A 20,078-nucleotide genomic window follows, 5' to 3' on the forward strand; every position below is an offset into this window, starting at 1 on the left:
GATATATAGATGTATGTAATTGCATATGTGTGTGTATATATATGTAAATATATTTGCTGTTTAAACAGTAGTTTAACATTTTCCCCCATCAATAAAATTAGAAAAAAAAATCTTCTAAGCTCTAAATTGAACTGGGTTTAGGTAGTTTAAAGAGAATATATTATAAAGACAGAGTTAAGTACAGAAAGCCTACTGACTTGGTTTTAGAAAACCTAATTTTAGTCCTGATTCTAACAGTGAAGTTTTCTTAGTTTCCCACTGTATTCTTTTCCTCCCTATCATGTTCCAGGCGTATTAAATTTTTGGTAAATATCAAGCCAATTTAAGTTGACTTTCTGCCCTTGGTGATCATCTCTGCTCCACAGATGAATGGAAGAATTAGATTTGTTGTATTTGGAAAAGGAAAACTGTATACTTGATTTAAGAAAGATCAGCTCACTGCTAGAAAGGGGCAAACATTCTTGATTTCAAGCTTATTAAATTATTTTTCTCACACTTAAAAAATTAATGTATATATTATATACAATTAAATGCTCAGCTCTTAAGTGTTCAATTCAATGATTTTGACAATTGCATATATTCAATACCCACAACCCAAAGCAAAATGTAAATTATTTCCATTATCCCAGAACTATCTTTCATGTCCATTGTGATAAATCCTTCTACTCCCACGGGGCACCTGCGTGGCTCAGTTAGTTAAGCGCCGGACTTCGGCTCAGGTCATGATCTTGTTGTTCATGAATTTGAACCCCGTGTCAGGCTCTGTGCTGTCAGCTGGGAGCCTGGAGCCTGCTTCAGATTCTGTGTCTGCCTCTTTCTCTGCCTCTTCCTCTCCCCTCCAAAATAAATAAACATTAAAAAAAATCCTCCTACTCCCAGAAGAAACTACTTTCTGATTTCTACCACCATAAATTAGCATTTCCAGTTCTTGGACTTCATATGCATAGAGAACTATAGCACAGAAATTCTCTTCTGTTTCAAATCTTTTACTCAACATATTGGTTTTGATATTCATTCATGTTCTTACATATATCCGCATTTTATTCTTTTTATTGGAGAATTGTATTTCATTGTATGGACATTTCACTCTTTATTTATATCTTCTCTTAATGGACATTTGGGTTGTTTCCAGTTTGGGGCTACTACTATGAATAAGGCTTTTCTAAATCCTCTTGTACAAGTCTTTTTGTGAACTTTTTTTTTTTTTTTTTATGTTTATTCACTTTTGAGACAGTGAGAGAGAGACCATGAGTAGAAGAGGGGCAGAGAGAGGGAGACACTGAATCTGAAGCAGGCTCCAGGCTCTGAGCTGTCAGCAGAGAGCCTGTTGTGGGGCTTGAACTCATGTACCATGAGATCATGACCTGAGCCGTAGTTGGACACTTAACCTGAGCCACCCAGGCGCCCCTGTGGACATGTTTTATTTCTCTTGGGTAAATATGTCCGTGTAAAATTCCTTTGTCAAGGGTGAGATGCATGTACTTTCAACTTTATAATTGCCACACAGTTCTCTAAAGTGGTGGTACCATTTTACATTTCTTCTTTTTTTTTAATGTTTATTCATTTTTGAGAGACAGAGACTGAATGTGAGTTAGGGAGCGGCAGAGAGAGAGGGAGCACAGAAACTGAAGCAGGTTCCAGTCTCTGAGCTGTCAGCACAGAGCCCAATGTGGGGCTCAAACTCACGGACTACAAGATCATGACCTAAGCTGAAGCTGGATGCTTAATAGACTGAGCCACCCAGGTGCCCCCCGTTTTACATTTCTATTGGAAATATATGAGAGCTTTGATTGCCTTACTCCCTTCCAGCACTTAGTGCTGTGAGGTGTTTTGTTTTGTTTTGTTTTTAGTTCTTCTAATGGCCTAGAAATGTTATCTAATTATGGTTTTAATTACTTTGCTTTGCTCTGATAAATGAATATGCTGGATACCTTTTCATATGTATGTTGGCCATTTGTATATCTTCCCTTGTTATGTGTCTTTGCAAAGGGCTTTTGCTTATTTATTAATTGGATCACTTGTCTTTTTATTATTGATTTATAGGAATTCATTTTATATTCTGGATGGATAAATATCTAAATTCCTAATTTTTCTCCAATGTAGGACTTGCTATTCATTTTCTTAATTGTGTCCTTTGATCAGCTGAAGTTCTTAATTTTGAAGGGATTCAATGCATCACCTTTTATTATGGTGCATGCTTTCTGTGCCCCATCAAAGAAATCTTTTTAACGATCATAAAGCTATTCTATGTTTGCTACTTGAAGGTTATGGTTTAGTTTTTATTTAGTATTTAGCCTATGATCCATCTTAAATTAAAGTTTTGAGTGCATTAGAGGTGAAGGTTGACTTTTAAAAATTACATATTTATTTGCTCCAGCATCTTTTGTTAATAAGATTTTTTTATTATTACCATTGAATTGACAGTGCTTTTGTTCAAAATCCGTGTGGGTTGATTTCTGGACTCACTCTTTTCTTTGAGTGTTCTATTTTTAGAGAAAACTCTCTTTCCCTTACATTTAGAACACCATTATTATACTCTTCTAACTACTGTAGATTAAATCTTAAAATCAGTGTGAACAATTCGATTTAGTTCTTTTTAAAAATTGACTATTTTAGATTCATTATATTGTGAACTTGCCTAATTAGTAGGTGGTTGTTGTTATTTTTTTAGTTTTGAAGATTACATAGAGTTTCTATGTGCATAGTTACACCATCTCTATATAATGGCATTTTACTTTTTCCTTTCCAATCACTCTGCTTGTTGTTTCTTTTGTTTACCTGGTTGCAATGGTTAAGACTTCAAACACAATAGTGAGCAGAAGTTGTAAGAGCAAATATTTTTGATTGCTCTTTATATTAGGGACAAGCATGTAATCTTCCATGATTAATAAACATATTATCAGTACATTTTTTTGTGGATGCTTTTGTATTTCTAGTGTTCACAGGGATTTTAATATAAACCAGTATTTAATTGTTTCCAGTGCTTTTGCTGTACCTATTTAGAAACATACACATACTTTTTAAACATTAATTTATTTTCTTTTGTTTTTAGAATTACATTGCTTGATTTCCAAATGTAAACCAACCTTGAATTCTTAGAATAATCCCCTTGTGGTTATGATATATTAGCTTTTACATAGTGCTGTTTAGTTAGAGTATTTGTTTTCATTTCTGTGAAGGATAGTGGTTTGTGGTTTTATTTTTCTTGAAATATTTGGTTTTGTAGTATTTGATATTCATGTTTTTCTGGCCTCATAAATTGAGCTGTGATATATTATTTTCTCTTCTTTTTTTTTTTTTTATCAAAGTTCATGAAGACTTGTGATATTTCTTCCTTAGATTTTTGATAGAATTTTCAAGGAAAGCCATTTGGGCCTGGAGTTTTCTTTGTTGAAAAGTTTTCATTATGAATGGGGCTTTTTAGATTTCTATGTCTCTTTCTATCACTTTTAGTAATTTTTTTTAAAAGAATACATCCATTTCATTTAAATTGTCAGTGGATTGGTATGCAGGTCTTCTGGAGACAAATTCTTTCAGGTTTTGCCTGAGGAAGATGTCTTTATCTCCCCTTTACTATGAAAGATATTTTTACTAGATATGTAATTCTAAATTAACAGGTCAGTTTTTCCTTTGAATACTTTAAAAAAGTCATTTTATTGTCATCTTGCATTAACTGCAATGAAAAGTCAACATTAATTGTTCTAACCTTTTTGTAATACAATTGTTTTTTTTTTTTAATTGTTGAATGCTTTCAATATTTTCTTTTTACTTTGGTGTTTCAGGATTTTACTGCAATATGCCGAGGCATAATTTCCTTCTTGGAGTTTTCTGAACTTCTTGAGTGTTTGGATTGATGTCATTTATCAATTTTGGAAAATTTTTGTCTGTTATCTTTAAAAATTTCTCTTTGGTCCTAATCTTTCTCCTTTATTTTCATATTTACTCAGATTATATGTATGTCTACTGTATGAAGATGTCCCACAGACCTTAGACACTATTCCTTCCTGTTCTCTACACGCTTACGTTTTTTGTGTTTCCATTTGATTTTTTTTACCTGACTTCAAATTAGTTGATTGTTTTCTTTTCTTTGATATTTCCACTGTGCTATTAAGCTTATCAAATGAGTTCTTTATTTCTGATATCATACTTTTTATATCTAGCATTTCTATTTAATTTTTTAATAGCTTTTTTCTCTGCTGAAAGTTTTTTTGTGGTCAGATGGGTTGCCCTCATTCTTTACTGTATTCTGTCATAGTTATGTTAAATTGTCTTCCTAATATACCTAATATCTCAGACTTTCCTGAATCTTTTTCTGTTGCTGTTTTCCTTTTTTTTTAATGCTTATTTATTTATTTTGAGAGAGTGACTGAGAGAGCATTAGCAGGGGAGGGAGAGAGAGAGAGAGAGAGAGAGAGAGAGAGAGAGAATCCTAAGCGACTCCATGGTCTCAGCACAGAGCTCGATGAGGGGCTGAATCGCACAAACTGTGAGATCCTGACCTGAGCTGAAATCAAGAGCCAACGCTTAAATGTCTGAGTCACCCAGGCTCCCCTGATGTTTTCTTTCTTGATGATGGTCACATTTTCTTATTCCTTCATTTGTCTCATAATTTTTTAGAAGCATTATGTGTAAAAGAGCTATAGTAGGTAAACTTTGCCTCAGAGGAGAGCATACCCTTACTCCTGTCAGGCCTTGAGTGTGGGGGCTGAGTCACACCAATTTGTAGTTGAGCTGGGTCTAATCTATACTAACATTGTTTCATCTCTTATTAGTTTTAAGTCAACACAGTCTTAAAATACTTCAACAGCATGATCAGGATTTTCCTTCCAACTAAGTTTTCTGAGTACAGGCAAAACTCCAGAGAGCTCTTATCCTTTACCACACAGAAAAAGACTCTCTGAACTTTGTGCAGCATAAGATCTAACATTAAAGTGCAATATTATGTAAAAAAAAAAAAAAAAAAAGTGCAATATTATGTGCTTCCTTGACATGTGAAACCCAGGAGGCTTAGATGGCCTAACCACAAGTTGCCTTCCACACTCTGCTCTGGTGGATAAGGTCCCTTAGTCAAACAGTCCTCCTTATCAAAGGGACCAGGCTCAGTTCCTCCTTGTCTCTAAGTCATGGGTTTCGATTCCCTGCTAGCCTGTAGAATTATTTAAACAAGCCAATTGCATCCTCCCATGGGAGCCAGGAGGCAGCCCACCCTCTCGTTATTACAAAGCCTGGTTCATGTAGCCCCTGGTTGTTCACTCTGTTCCTACATGCTACCTCTGTGCGACCAGTGTGGTATGAGATGTTGTCCTCCCCAGTGTGAATATATATATGGACTGCTGCCAGTCTCATTCATCCAGTGGCAAGTATCACATGTATCCCCATAACCCTAGGGTGGGAATTCTCCCTCATCAGTGGGGTGAAGAGAAAGATTAAAACACTAGGGAAGACCTCCAAAATCACAGTAAGAAATCATTTCTTAAAAATTTCTGGTGAGTTTTCTTATTTTTCCAGACCTATCTGTGAATTTCTACACCAATTTCTTCAAACTTTTCCTTATCTCCAGCCTTCGGGGGGGGGACCATTGAAGTGTACTCGGTGAAGACCTGGCATGACTCAAAGCCATTATGTCTTTAAGTTCTCTTGCCCTTTCCCCAGCCTTTGGACGGTTATCACAGTGAGTGGAGCTCTCTTGATAATGAAATTTCTGGCTTCCCTATTGGCCTTTTCTGACACCCAGGGGGAGAATGGGGGCTGACACCTTGTTACAATTTTGTGAGGGTGGAAATCTAAGGCTCTCCATTCAGCCTTTGCTGGCAAGTGTGGGGATAGTATCACATTTTTTTTTTTCTGTAGTGGTTGGTGGGAATAGTGAAGTTTTTGTCTAAATAGATTCCTGTCTTTCTAAGCTGACCATTTTTTAGTTCTTTTGGCCTTTCTCGCAACTTTTATTTTTTGTGCCATTGGTGTTTCTAGTTTGCTAAATTCTCCAGCACTGGAAGATGAGAAAAAAAGAAAATCCATAGAACTCAATCTTGTGTTCTTCCTTGGGTCCTCCTAGCCAGTCTGCCTTTTTTTCTCCACCTTTCAGAGTCTTCTTATATTTGTTTTACATATAGTGTCCTGGATTTTAATATGTACTTGGCGGGAGGAATAAGGGAAAATTGTATGTATTCCATATTTCCTGGAGAAGTCACTCAATAGCCAGACATAAATTGGGAAGTGACATATTATTATTTCCAAAATTTTCAAAAGAAATTGGTCTTAAAGAATTTTAAAATTATCTCTTTCATTTGAAGTGTACTGTTTTATTTAAATGGGAAATATAAGTTACACACTAGGATGATTTTACAAACTATCAATATACATTCACTAATAAGGGATATTTTGTCTTGTCTTATCAATGTGTTCTTAATGTTCTTAATTTTAAAATTAAAAATTTAACATTAAGACAAGCTATGTTGTATTTTTGTTTCCTGAGAAACTAATATGCTTCTCTCACTTAATATTAAGAATTACATAATTCACTATACTTCCATATTCTCTTTCCTATCAGCCCACTAAGACCTAAATTTTGTTCTTAATTTTAATTTGTTTGATACCTTGGTTTTTTCTCTGGCATTCTTACTGCTTCATGATCCTTATTACATAGCTGTTAGTCTTTGCTTTGATTATGGCTTCAAAATAAACTATCTAAAATGTATTTTGAAAACAGGTGAGTTTAAAACAGTGGGCTTCCTAAAATTTATTTAGGAAAGATTTACAAGAGACAATCTGGCTGAAGGGATGGATATTCTAGGAGACTTCTGAAGCTGTATTCAGTAAGTATATTGTTTATTTAGATTGTGTGTGTGTGTGTGTGTGTGTGTGTGTGTAGCTATGAGTTGGAATATACTCAGTACATTCAGTTTCAACCACTCATTTGTTTATTCAACAAATATTTATTGAATGCTCACCAAACACTGTTCTAGATGCTGAGGATATAGCAGTCTTCTGCTGTCCTGGAGGTTCCATTTAACAAATGAAAGAAAATTATTGTTGGGCTGTCAAAAATAAGACACTGTCATCCCTTACAATACTGTACAGAAATTGAAGAAGGCACCCAACCAAAGAGGAAAAAAAATCAGAAAAGATTACACTAAAAGCAAACTTATAAAAATACAGATATTCCCTTCTAATTCCATAAATTCAAACTAATAGAAATCATTAACTCATTAGTGTGCCTCAACATATGTTTTAGCTGTGAGATAAAGCAACAAGTAAGGAAGTTAAAAACCACTGAAAAAATGAATTTAAGACAATATGACAATTCTTTTCCTTAAATTTCTGTGAATTTAGAAGTTATCAATTCTTTTTGGGAGTGTATTATTAGATGGTGGAAAGAATCAGAATAAGATATAAATATCTGTTCTGTCAATTAACAGTGTGTTACCCCTTGAAATTATTTAACTTCTTTCAACCTAATTTTTTATCAGCAAAATGAGGGTAGAATACTTACCTGGGAGAATTAAATAATATGCCAAATTTAACTGTTTGCTTTATCAAAATCTCACTTAAATCTATTTTTCTCCTTCCCCTAGCCCTATTAATGTATGGTTATAATTCCCTTTGTCTATATATACATTCAACAGTTTTCCAATACTTTCAAGCAACATAAAATTGAAAAATGCTTAGAACTTTGTTTTCTGTAGTTATTTTTTGACAGTGACAATTTATGGAGGAGGGTGATCATGAAATATTATTTTAAATGTTTTAAACTATTTTTAAAAATAAGAATTTCTCGTGTTAAGAGGAAATAAAGAAGCTGCTAAGAAATCCTACTAATCTAGTGGAAGTTATTCTACACAGATAATACTTTCACAGTCATAAATGTGGCTTTAAATAATAGATGGCACCATCTATAAACAATGAAATCCTTAATCTAAAATTCTCTTTTAACTCACTTATATGTTTATTTCAACTTATTAATCTTTTTTTTCTAGTGATTAGAAAATTGATTCATGCATATTATAAGGGAAAAATACAATGAATCCATTATCTCATTACCTAGAGAGAACTCATTTTGCGATATGTAATTCAATCCTATGTTTATGATACAATGAAAAATGACATAAAAACCTCCTGATAGCACATAATATGATGAGTTTCTTAGTTTCTTTCTTATAAAACTACTTAAAGTGAATAAATGGTAATAGGGTAAACCATAATATAAACAATCTAGTGGGCAATGAAGGCTGTAGCACAATGATGGGATATATGTATATAAAACTCTGATGGTATAGTCTCATCCACAGATAGTATTTCAAGTAACTAGAAGAATGGATGGAGTAGCCTTTAGGCAGCAATCACAGGAATATTATTTTTGTTAATTTTTATTTGATAAGTAGTAACAAGTCTTAGAAAGCAAAATCTGAGGTTAGGCCTCTGACAGTTTCTGGAGTACAGATATTTTATGTCTCCAATTAAGGGATGATCCATACATCTAAAGCCTTCAAATGAGCTTGGGATTCTCTGGGGAGTTACATCAAAAGATGCCTTGGTGAACTGATAATGAGATACAGAACCTTTAGCTTTTTGATCACAAGGTCATTTGTAAGCTAGGATGGGGATAACCAAAAGTCGTTATTGGTCAATACCTTACAAGAGCAAAATGAATTGCTTAGCTCAGTTCAGTTTTTATTACCATTTGAGAGCTATTTGTTACCAGTTATAGATCCAGTGAGTGACCCTTTACCACAAAAGTTCACTTGTCCTGAACAGGATCAAGATGTTTTTCACAAACCATAGAAACAAACTAATCTATGTGTGCCATTATTCTGGTTGTTTCTTATACTTTCAGGAAAGTCTGTTCATCTACTTTTACTAAATCTAAGAAAATGGATTTAAAATTTTACACTATAAGAAAAATTTTACTTGGGCTTTTCAGAATTACTAGTCTGCTTTAAGCCCCAGGTAGTTTGTATATCTTACAGATAAAGATGCTGTAATGTCTTTTTTTTAGTACTGAAAACCATGTTTGTCTTGTGAAAATTATGCAGTTTCATTGCTCTGTTTAGTGATGAATTGCTGTCTGGATTGTCTGTGCTGCACCTATTTTCTCTTTTACTAATGCAAGGCTTGTGGGATTATTCTGTGGTATATCTAAGAAACAGATGCTTTGTACTTCATATCAAAGTTAATTAGAGTTGATACTGATTACTATGTGTCTTAGTTTAAATAATCTCATATTATATATCTCTAATATGTTAATATACTTGCAGAAGTGAGTGACAAAAATTAAGGGGAAAAAAAGTATTAAGGCCAAGTAGGTAGTAGTTCAGAGCAAATTAGACCTTCTTTCAAATCCTGGTGTTCGTATCCAGGATTTGGGACAGTAGTGTGCATCTACAATACTACATAACCCAATAGGCACAAGGTTTCTGGTTATCCAATTCTGAAAAAAAAAAATAATTCTATAGCTGAATATTCAGCAAGAACATAATGCCTGGCACAAAAATTGGCAGAAAGATTAATTACACGTATATCTGGTCTTCAGATAATAGAATAAACCATAAGCAAATAGAGAGCCAAGAATATTCTTGCTTTATAATCTCAGCACCTAAGAGAGCACCTTGCTGTGAAGCTGACTGAAGGTTTGGGTAATTACTGAAAGAATGAATGAATGGATGAACTGTTATATTATTTATATGTCCAATGGGTCTGCTGTGGAACTTTTTACAGATGAGAGAGCTTAACTGAAGCCTGAGAATCAGAGATTTACTGTAGTAATGAAATCATAAATCCCATGAAGCATTTCTACTAGGAAAACAGCCATATTAAATTAGACCAATTTAATTCTCTATTACCTGAAGCAAATATATTTTTGCACCACAAAGTAAAAAAAAAACATTATATATGATCCCATTTTAATTTATTTTTGTGTAACTTCACTGTTTCTTCATCCATTATTATCCAAAATTCTGATTATTCATTCCATTAACTGGTTCTGGTAGAAGTTTTGAGAGCAAAGTTTAAAGTGAGTTCCTTGTATATCTGTATAATTCAATAATTTATACTTTTCTTTTTTGTTGTTACTTATCCTCAAGAGTGACTTCAAGTAATGCTTTGGCTGAAGCATATTTATAAGAATAGGGGTATTTACATTATTTTTTTCATAATTCAGCCTCTGATGTGTAAAAGGGCAGAGACCCTGTTAGTGAGTTTGTGTTTGTGTATGTGCATGGATATAAGCACTTGAACAAAATGTGATTCTCTGGATGGGGCACAGTGGAAAAGAAGTGTCACCATTTTTTTTCTCAATGTCCTTGTGTAGTAGAACAAAATGTTAAGTTCCTTGATTCAGCCTATCCAAACAAAATTCCATGCTTCCCATTATCTTGTAAAATTACTCTTCAGTATCAGCAACAGATGAAACAGGAGTGGACCTAGGAAAGGAAATTTACTTCATGTTTTTCTCATGGGTTTTCCTGATAATAATTGCCTGTGTTTTCCCATTTACCCTTAGCTTCGTCAGACACCCTTCACCACTTCCATAGACACATCCTACAGAGATCACGGATCACACAAAATCTACAGAAACAGGAAATCAAACTTCCTGAGTCCACTACAAAACACAGAAACTTGTTTCCTTTACATATCTCAAATTGGCAAAGCTCTGAAAGTGGATTCAGTGTGGAGCAGCTGTCGAAAAGACTAGAAGGACTGTGTCTCCTAATTTCACCTGAGCTTTCTTCCTTCAAACTACTGAGATGAAGGGAGCAGGGCTATTTGTCCTGCTTTCGAGTTTATGGATTGGGGGCTTTGGTCTTACCAACACCACGTATACTTGGACTACATCAGAGGATGCAAGCTCCCAGGAGAATATGGCCTCTGCTACAATTCCTCTAAATAAAGTGCTGCCAATCCCTCAGATCACGTCTGCTGAGATAGCCACAATTCCTGAGACAAGAACCTCTGAAGATAGTCTTCTAAAATCAACAATGCCTCCCTCAGAGACAGGCACACCTCCTGAGGGTGTAAGAAACCAAACTCTCACACCCACAGGGAAGACAGAAGGGGTGCTGAAGTTACAGACGCTTGCCCTCCCAACCAAACCTAGCCTCAAGTTCAGTCCAAGAGAAGAGTCAGTGGTCCTTTCCAACTCTACACTGAAATTTCTTCAGAGCTTTGCCAGAAAGTCGAACCAACAGGCAATCTCTCCTGACTCGGTTGCAGGCGGTGTGGGAAATCGATCCCCACGGGAAACGTACCTCAGCAGAGGTGACAGCAGTGGAAGCCAGAAAACCAACAATCAAAAATCAAGCTTTGAAACAACTAGAGGAAAGTAAGAAACATTTTCTTTTTTTTCTTCTCCCTAACTATAAAGTCCACTGTCTCACTGTCAGAAAATGTTTTCATGGTCAAGATAAAATTCAATCACATTCCAATTAGATAAGGTAAATCAAGCAATACTTTATGTAATGGAGAAAAGATGAACAAAAAAATGCAGCAATTTTGTTTTAATTGAAGTGGTCAAAGTCACTTATAAAGGGTTTTTTACTGGAGTTATTCACTAACAGTGTAACTCCAGTGACTGTTAGTTGTTATTGTTAATTCAACTCAAGGGTATGTTGGTGGTGCTCAGAACTACACCCATCACATGAAAGAAAAAAAAAACAATACAGTTGGGATGTGAACAGAACTTCATCCCATGGATTTTCCAGTGAAAATAATCTTAAATTATTCCTAGAGAAAAGTATCCACTGTACTTCGAGATTCTACAGCTCGTGGTCCTAGAAAGCCTGAGGCTTTCTTTTGCTAATCCTTTCCATCAAGTTCAAACCTTCTTACTCCTTATGTTATGTAATTGATAATGGTAGTAGAGTAAAGAAAACAGTTCCATCCCCTATGGACACAATGCTGATGCAAAGAAGCCTTGATAATGTCTTCCATATTTTCATTTGATCAGCAAATAATAGCAAACACTTTATGACATTTGTTCCTACTCTACTGCTCTGAGTGAATACACACACACACACACACACACACACACACACACATATATATATATATATATATATCTCCTATCATTGAATCACTACCGTAACTCCATGAAGAATATTCTGTTATTTTTTTTCTTTCCAGAGAAGTTAAATAATTTAACCAAGTTCACCTAAAAGTAAATCTTAGGGCAAAGATTCAAACCCAGGTTGGGTGGCTGCAGCGACATGGCCATCTACCCCTACATGATATTTCTTCAGCCAGTGCAGACTGTTCTCCTAAGTGGGTAAATGAGAGTGACCAGTTTATATCCATGCCTATGAGCATTTAGAGGCTATCCTTTGTTTCCAGAGTACAGCCCAGATCCTTACTCAGTTGGTCATACAATGCCATTCTTGATCTGGCTTCTGCCTACCTCCCCAGCCTCATCTTGTGTGACTTCCTGGCCAGTAAAATTTGTAGCTCTTGGGTCCACAGTATGCTGTTTGCTAAACCTGTCTTTGTTCCCTGATCGTCCCTTTGGATAACATCTTCTTCTTTTCTCACCATCTATTTCCTTTACCCCCAATAGTAATAGCCCTCTCAGGGCTTCTCAGGAAGCCCTCTCAGGCTGGTAGGTGGCCCTTCTAACTTTGAGAGAGCTCTCCTTGAATTCTTCTTTCACTGCACTTATAATAGTATATTACAATTAGAGTGAACTTTGCAATCTCCTTTCTTACAGAGATGTATTTTGAGTGCTGGCAAAGTCCCTGACTTATATTAGGTACATAATAAATATTTAACAAACTGAATGTAAAATTTATAGATTAATATGTGAATATAAAGAAGAATCTTTCCCAAAGACATATTCTTATTTCTCTATGATGAAATCTGGCTGATTCATTTTAGGTTTTTGTTGTTATTGTGTTTGGGTTTTTTGTTTGTTTGTTTGTTTGTTTGTTTTTTCCTTACTGCTCTTGCAATTTTATAGTGATTCTAAGTAAAAGGAATACCACCTCTTTCTACAGGATTTTTCTGGCATATTTTTGTCTCATTTTGTACTTCCTCTTGTCCTAGTGCTGTAGAAACTCCTGGGTACACCAAAGCTGTGGTTTCCTATCTGGCAGAGTGGTTGTTGGTCAGTGACCAAGCACTTTGAAATAGGCAGGATAAAAAGAAGAAATTAGAATTAACATATTTGTGCATTGAGCAAATATTTGCTGAGAACGTAAACTGTACTCAGCAGTGTGCTTGTGCTGAGGGTAAAATAGTGAATGAAACCTCCCACCTGTTCTGCCCCCACGGAGTCTCCAGTTCAGTGGGAAGGACATGGGGAGGTAAAACAGTGAATCACAAATGCTGATGGAGAATCCAAATGGTGATAAACATTCTAAATGAAGCTTTTGAGAATATGTAACAGAGTGAATGGACTACTCTGAAGGCCAGTAAGCCATCCCTGAAAGGAGGATATTAGGTGAAATTGAAATGAGGTATTGATAGACATCGATTGCCTACTTACCATCTCCCACAATCCCAACTCCTGCACACATGTGCATGAATCTTCACCATCTCAGTAAATGCTTTGTTCCATAACTAGAAACCCTTGATGCCTCCTTGACACCTTTCTTTCCCTCCTAGCTTTTATCTAACCTATCACAAAGTCTTCCTAGTACTCCCTCCAGTATATCCTAAATCCCTCTCTACCTTTACTACACCATCCTTTGCTAGCAACCATTATCTACCCCAGACTGCTACCTTGTCCATGTTACCTCTCTCACCTCCTGTAATCCATGTCCCACACAAGTGAGGGATCCTATAACTTTTTAAAAAATAAATTTGACTAAATAAAACGTTAAAAAAAGGGGCGGGGTGCCTGGGTGGCTCAGTTGGTTAGGCATCCGACTTCAGCTCAGGTCACGATCTCGCGGTCCGTGAGTTTGAGCCCGCGTCGGGCTCTGGGCTGATGGCTCGGAGCCTGGAGCCTGTTTCCGATTCTGTGTCTCCCTCTCTCTCTGCCCCTTCCCCGTTCATGCTCTGTCTCTCTCTGTCTCGAAAATAAACAAAACGTTAAAATAAATAAATAAATAAATTTGACATATGTCATTGTGTATATTTAAGGTGTTTAAACTTTTAAATTGGGTTAATGTCTTTCATTTGATGTAAGACTTCATCTTTTGTGACACATTATTTTACATAGTAATAAGAAAGAAAAGTATGACATTATTTCTTAGAATGTTTAGGTTTATTTATCATATATATATGTCATATATATATGTTACATATATATGTTACATATATATATATATTTGCATACTGAAAATGAAAATGTAAATGAAATTGGTTAAGGTATTTCCAAGGCAATGGCAAAAACCACTGTCTTACAATAGTGACTGAATGATGCCATTGCTTTTATTTTATTATTTTATTATTTTTTATTTTAGAGAGGGGGCAGAAGGAAAGAGAGAGAGAGAGAGAGAGAGAGAGAGAGAGAGAGAATCTTAAGTAAGCCCCATATGCTCAGTGTAGAGCCTAATGAGTGGCTTAATCCCATGACCCTGGGATCATGACCTGAGCTGAAACCAAGAGCTGGATGCTCAACTGACTGAGCCACCCAGGTGCCCCATGACTTTAAAATATGTTCTTGATTTCAGAGATACTGTCTTAAAATCTGTGATATTTAGCATTTTGCTCACATGCTGAAGATTACTCAGTAGCTTTCCATTCCATTTAGAATAAACTCCTAAATCCTCATCATGGCCCACAAGGTCTTGCTTGATACTCCCCCTATCTCTATGATCTCATCTTTCAGCACACTCCAAGTTCATTCAACATCATTTCTTCCCGTCGCATTGGCCTTCTGTGTGGGTACTGAACTTGTCAAGTCAATTTGCATCTCAAGGAAACTTCCTGTTTGCTTGTGCTAGAATGCTCTCCTTTCAGTATAGAAAGATTTCTTTTCCTCCTGCAACTTCATCTTTAATGTCCCTCCTCAATGAGAACTCTGATTATCTAGTATAAATTTACCATCCTTGTTTTTTCACCCTTATTTTTTTCATGGCATTTACCTGAAATGACTTGGTTAATTTCTGTAGGCAGTTATGTATTCTCTATCTTTTCATAAAAGAACATACATCCCGTGAAAATAGAAACTTTGCTTTTCTTATTTACTATTGTATTTACTGCCCAAAACAGTGCCAGGCACCTAGAAAGAGAGCTCAACAAAACTCTGTGCAATAGCTAATTATTGGATGGATTTTGAGTTAAGGGCAGAGATTAAGACTAGAGATATAAATCTGGAAAACATAGAAATATGGACACTTGACTGAGGAGAGTTTTTTTGTTTTTGTTTGTTTCCTTTTGGGTGTTTTTGTTTGTTTGTTTTATTGAAAGGGAGGAGAGAACAAAGCAGAAACCAGGGCTAGTCAGAGAGTTTTCTACATTTTTTGTTATTTTATCTTATTTTATATACATAATGGTCATAAATATGGTAAAATGTTAATGAAAGGTGGCATACAGGAAAAAAAAGTTGAATACTGAACAAGAGGAACATTTTATTTGCTGAGTTTAATGAGGTGTCTTTTAGAACTTTATTTTTTTTATATAAGCTATGTAATTTGTTTGATGTACAAATAGGTAGCTTACTTTAAATGAGTTATGATTTCTAATATAATGTCTAAAATGGTAAGTTCTACAAATCTTTCTCTAGACCACTTGTAAATAAAAATTTTAAACACCACACTTTATTTTTTTTTTTTTTTTTTTTTTCAACGTTTTGTATTTTTATTTTTGGGACAGAGAGAGACAGAGCATGAACGGGGGAGGGGCAGAGAGAGAGGGAGACACAGAATCGGAAACAGGCTCCAGGCTCCGAGCCATCAGCCCAGAGCCTGACGCGGGGCTCGAACTCACAGACCGCGAGATCGTGACCTGGCTGAAGTCGGACGCTTAACCGACTGCGCCACCCAGGCGCCCCTAAACACCACACTTTAAAAAGTGATGTTTAAAATTACAAAAACTAACCATTAAATTAATTCTATCATAATATGCATTTTTCTGCTTATTTCTTTGAATTACGAGTAGGTTCTGGATATGAAAAGTCTGATCAATTAAATTTGTATGTTGTCTCAGTTCATTGAGACTGCTATACCAAAATAACACGGACTGGGTGGTTTATAAACAACAGAAATTTACTTCTCATAGTTCTGAAAACTGGGCGTCTGAGATCAGGTTGCCAGCACGAGCAAGTGAGAGCCCTTTTCTGGGTTTCCAGATTTCGATTTTGGGCCTCTTTAATAAGGGCAATAATCCCATCAAGAGGACACTATCATCGCCCAACGGCCCCAGTCCCAATATTATCATATTGGGCATTTGGATTTCAACATATAAATTTGAGGGAGACACAAACATTCAATCGATGTCGTGTGAATTTTGCAAACTTATTATCCAACCTAACAGCATCCAAAGGAAATTATTCTCACAAGCTGTAAAATTCTCAAGAGAAACACACCATATGTTAAAGAATATTTTTAAAAGTTCCTTGGGAAATTAATGCATCTCCTAGATTACTGCCAGTGAAAACTGATACTCAATATATTCTTTGTCTTAATTTTTTCTAATTAATCATCTCCTTTTTATCATTTCTTTGATATTTTCCTCACTAAATTACTACTGAATATATAAATACATATCAAATTATACATGCTGGAATTTAACAACTGCTTATATAGTCTAGGTGATTAAATGAGAAATTTTTGTATTTCCACACATTTTAGTTTTTTCAGTATGAAAATATTATTTTAAACATTATTTAAGAGGAAATGCTACAAGAGCCCGTTTACAAAAGCAACTGGATTCAGTATGGCATAGAGCATCATAGTTTCTGTTTGCCTGCCTTTTCTGAGGCCTTCTGGTGTGCACACTGGGAGAGCCTGACACCTACTGGAATAGAAGCAGTTGACAATGTCCCTGAATGGCCTGAAGTCACAGTGTGGGGAAAAGAAACAAAAAATAAAATAAAATGAGATAAAATAAAACAAATTTATGAAAAAAGGTTATATTTAAGTACTTTTAAGAATTGTTACTTATATATGTATATATGTTGTACACTTCTAACTCAACGTATCTCTTAAAAATTTACTATCATTAGCTTTCAAAGTTAAAAAGTAGGTTGGATCAAAAAGCAAACCCATATACAGTCCCTGGAATGGGGACATATTCAGTTCATTCTCCTAAAATTTTACACTGAAAATATTGTATATATACAATAATTTGTGACTCCAAGGCCCTGTACCATAATCTATCATCAAAAACTCAATTATATTTATCGTAATGTGTCCACTGTAGAAGGCAAATTGATGATGCCTGACAAAAGGCTCTAATTGCAAACATTGGCATATAAAGAAAAGTTTCTTTTTAAAACCTAAATTAACCAGAAAATTAAAGTATCAGAATATCAGAAATTCCCCATGATCTGAGCTTTGTATGATTGCCTTTCAAAATTTGTTTTACATGGTATTTTAATAAAACTAATACTTCTATCCAAGTTTAAATATTATGTAGAATTTTGAAAAAGATGGACTATATAAAGGTACTTCCACTAAAATAAAATGAATCACAAACATAAATTTTGTTTGTTTGAAAATAAGTTATTTTCTTAAGGAGATTAGTATCTAGATGAACTTACCTTTGGACTAATAGCCAAAACTAAATACAAAAGTTTAATGATTTATTCGTGTGTGTTTTACATATAAAGAATCTTTTTACTAAATCTAAATACTTACCTTCAGTTTCTATTATTTCTTCTTTCATATTGTGTACATTTCCTTTGGAGAACTTTCTCATTGATGACTGGTGTTCTCATGTAAATTCTAGCCTCTCATATTAATAATCTCATAATGGTGTTCTTGTTATAGTTCGATTAAAAAAATAAAGACAATAACATTTGGGAAGTATTTATGTTATAATTTTTAAGACTGTAGAAACATTTTGAACAGATATATATCTATATATATATAGATATATCTATGTATCAGTATATATAGGTATATAATCTATTAATAGATATCAGTATATATAGATATATAATCTAAGAGCTAAGCTTCATCATATGAAATGGATCTAAATGATGATGATAATGTTCTGTAATGGCTTTCTGGAAATTATTTTGACCCATTATACATACGTAATTATATATACAGATATATACATATACATTATATATATATATATATATATATACATATACATATATATAATTGTGACTAAGATAAATTTATCAGGTCATTAAAGAAATGAAAAAGGAGCCATGTCTCTCTATATAAGGCAAAATTGGAAGATACATAAATATATAAATAGATATACAGATATCTATTCCCTTCATAAAAAAATCCTACTAACTCTCTGACTCATTTAATCAGCAGCAGCAGCAAGGGTTAATTCATTTGGTCTCACAACCATCCTGTAAGATAGGTAATATTATTATATTTATTGTATATATGAAGACGGCACATTTCATGAACAAGGTAATGACTAATAGTTGTAGAGTCAAAATGTATAAGGAGGCAGTCTGGCTTAAGCATAAGTCAACAATTACATAACATGCCTCTCTATTCAGGAAAATTTTTTCCTTATTATTTTGTTTCATTATGTAGGTATCCCAGCCACTGCTCTTCCCCTTCCACTTCCTTCAGGGAAAACACAGAAACAAAACTCTGGACACAGAAATGCAATCTCTTTCAGGACACCTGGGTGGCTTAGTCAATTAAGCGTCTGACTCTGGAATTTGGTCAGGTCATGATCCTGCTGTTTGTGGGGTCGAGCCCAGCATCTGGCTCCATACTGACAGCACGAAGAGCCTGCTTGGGACTCTCCCTCTCCCTCTCTCTCTCTGCCCACCCCCCTCTCTCTAAAAATAGTACATAAACTTAAAAAAAAAAAGGAAATTCAACATTCTCTTCCTTTGCCTGCATTTGTGGAGTAAAAGAGAATGAAAATATTGTTCAGGAGGCCACCCTTCATCATCAGAAATGACCTTCCAAATCTGACTTACAGGGGTGGGAAAAGCATGTGTTTATGATGGCTGTGAAGCTGAGAGAAATGCTTTCTTTCCCTTCTCTTCCCTTTTCGTCCATTCATATTGTAGCATGTGACAGAATCCCCTTCCTTTTTAAAGCTGAATAATATTCCATTGTAGATAGACAGATGATAGATAGATACATATATACCACATTTTGTTTTTCCATTCATCTGTCTGTAGGCCCTTTGATTGTTTCCACCTTTTGGCTATTGTTATTCATGATATTTTAACGATGTTCTTAAATTAGGATAATGCGCTAGGGAGAACATTTCCCCCGACTAGTGGTGTTATCTGAAATCTGTCCTCTTCTTACAAACTTAGAAACACATATTTATCCTCTGGAACTTAGTAATTAGACTATTGAACTAAATAAGGCTTTATTTGATATTTTCCTCCCTAATTATTGACACCAACAATTTTAGGCTTGTTAGGATATATTCTTGCCTTTAAAATAAATTCCTTTTTACTAATTTATATGACAGAAAGAGATAGAAAGAGAAGGAGTTGACCACATATGTTATTGAGTGGAGAAATGAGCAGGTTGGATTTACAAAAGTAGCAAATACTTGCCATTAAAAACACATGACTACTTTTGATATATTTAGAATATGTCTATTTCACTTATCACTGAATTTGGTGGGGATTTAATTGTTATGTATTTGAGGGGTTTAGTGTCGTTCAATGATGTACATCAATTCATAATTTTGCTGTTAGTAATGGTCACACTCAGTTCAGGTAGGTTTTTGTTGGGATGTATTTCCATACAATCATCATCCTATAATTAAAACAAACGTGTTCTTCATAAGATAAATCAGTGGCAGAATGAATGAATTATTCTCTTGTGAAGATTAATTAATATTTTTATCTATAAATTAAATCCCATGGGCAACTTAGCCCTTTCCCTGAAGCATTTATGAGTTCATTCATACATGTATATATTTTTATCATATGTAATTTTTAGTCATCTTTAGTCACAAGGTAAAGAATGATTCTCAAGTCAGGGGGGCATAGGTGGATGTTAGGTGAGGTGTGGGAAGCTGATATGAGAATT

General features: G+C 34.8%; 1 protein-coding gene across 4 annotated transcripts in view; it reads left to right on the forward strand.

Annotated features, from left to right (window-relative positions):
* Window positions 1-5,255: 5,255 nt before the first annotated feature.
* MMRN1 (multimerin 1) overlaps window positions 5,256-20,078 on the forward strand; it is a 75,962-nt gene continuing 61,139 nt past the window's right edge. Inside the window, exons 1-3 of one of the 4 annotated variants that reach the window (XM_078445889.2) lie at window positions 5,619-5,671; window positions 6,710-6,815; window positions 10,499-11,317. In XM_078445889.2, the coding sequence (XP_078302015.2) occupies window positions 10,743-11,317 (575 nt within the window). In that variant the 5' untranslated portion in view covers window positions 5,619-5,671; window positions 6,710-6,815; window positions 10,499-10,742. Of the gene's footprint in view, window positions 5,357-5,379; window positions 5,487-5,618; window positions 5,672-6,709; window positions 6,816-10,498; window positions 11,318-20,078 lie in introns of those variants that run through there. The other 3 variants (XM_078445891.2, XM_078445890.2, XM_078445892.2) reach the window with 3 other exon arrangements.

Source organism: Panthera onca, chromosome B1 (genome assembly GCF_046562875.1).
Source record: "Panthera onca isolate mPanOnc1 chromosome B1, mPanOnc1 haplotype 2, whole genome shotgun sequence".
Classification (NCBI taxonomy): domain Eukaryota; kingdom Metazoa; phylum Chordata; class Mammalia; order Carnivora; family Felidae; genus Panthera; species Panthera onca.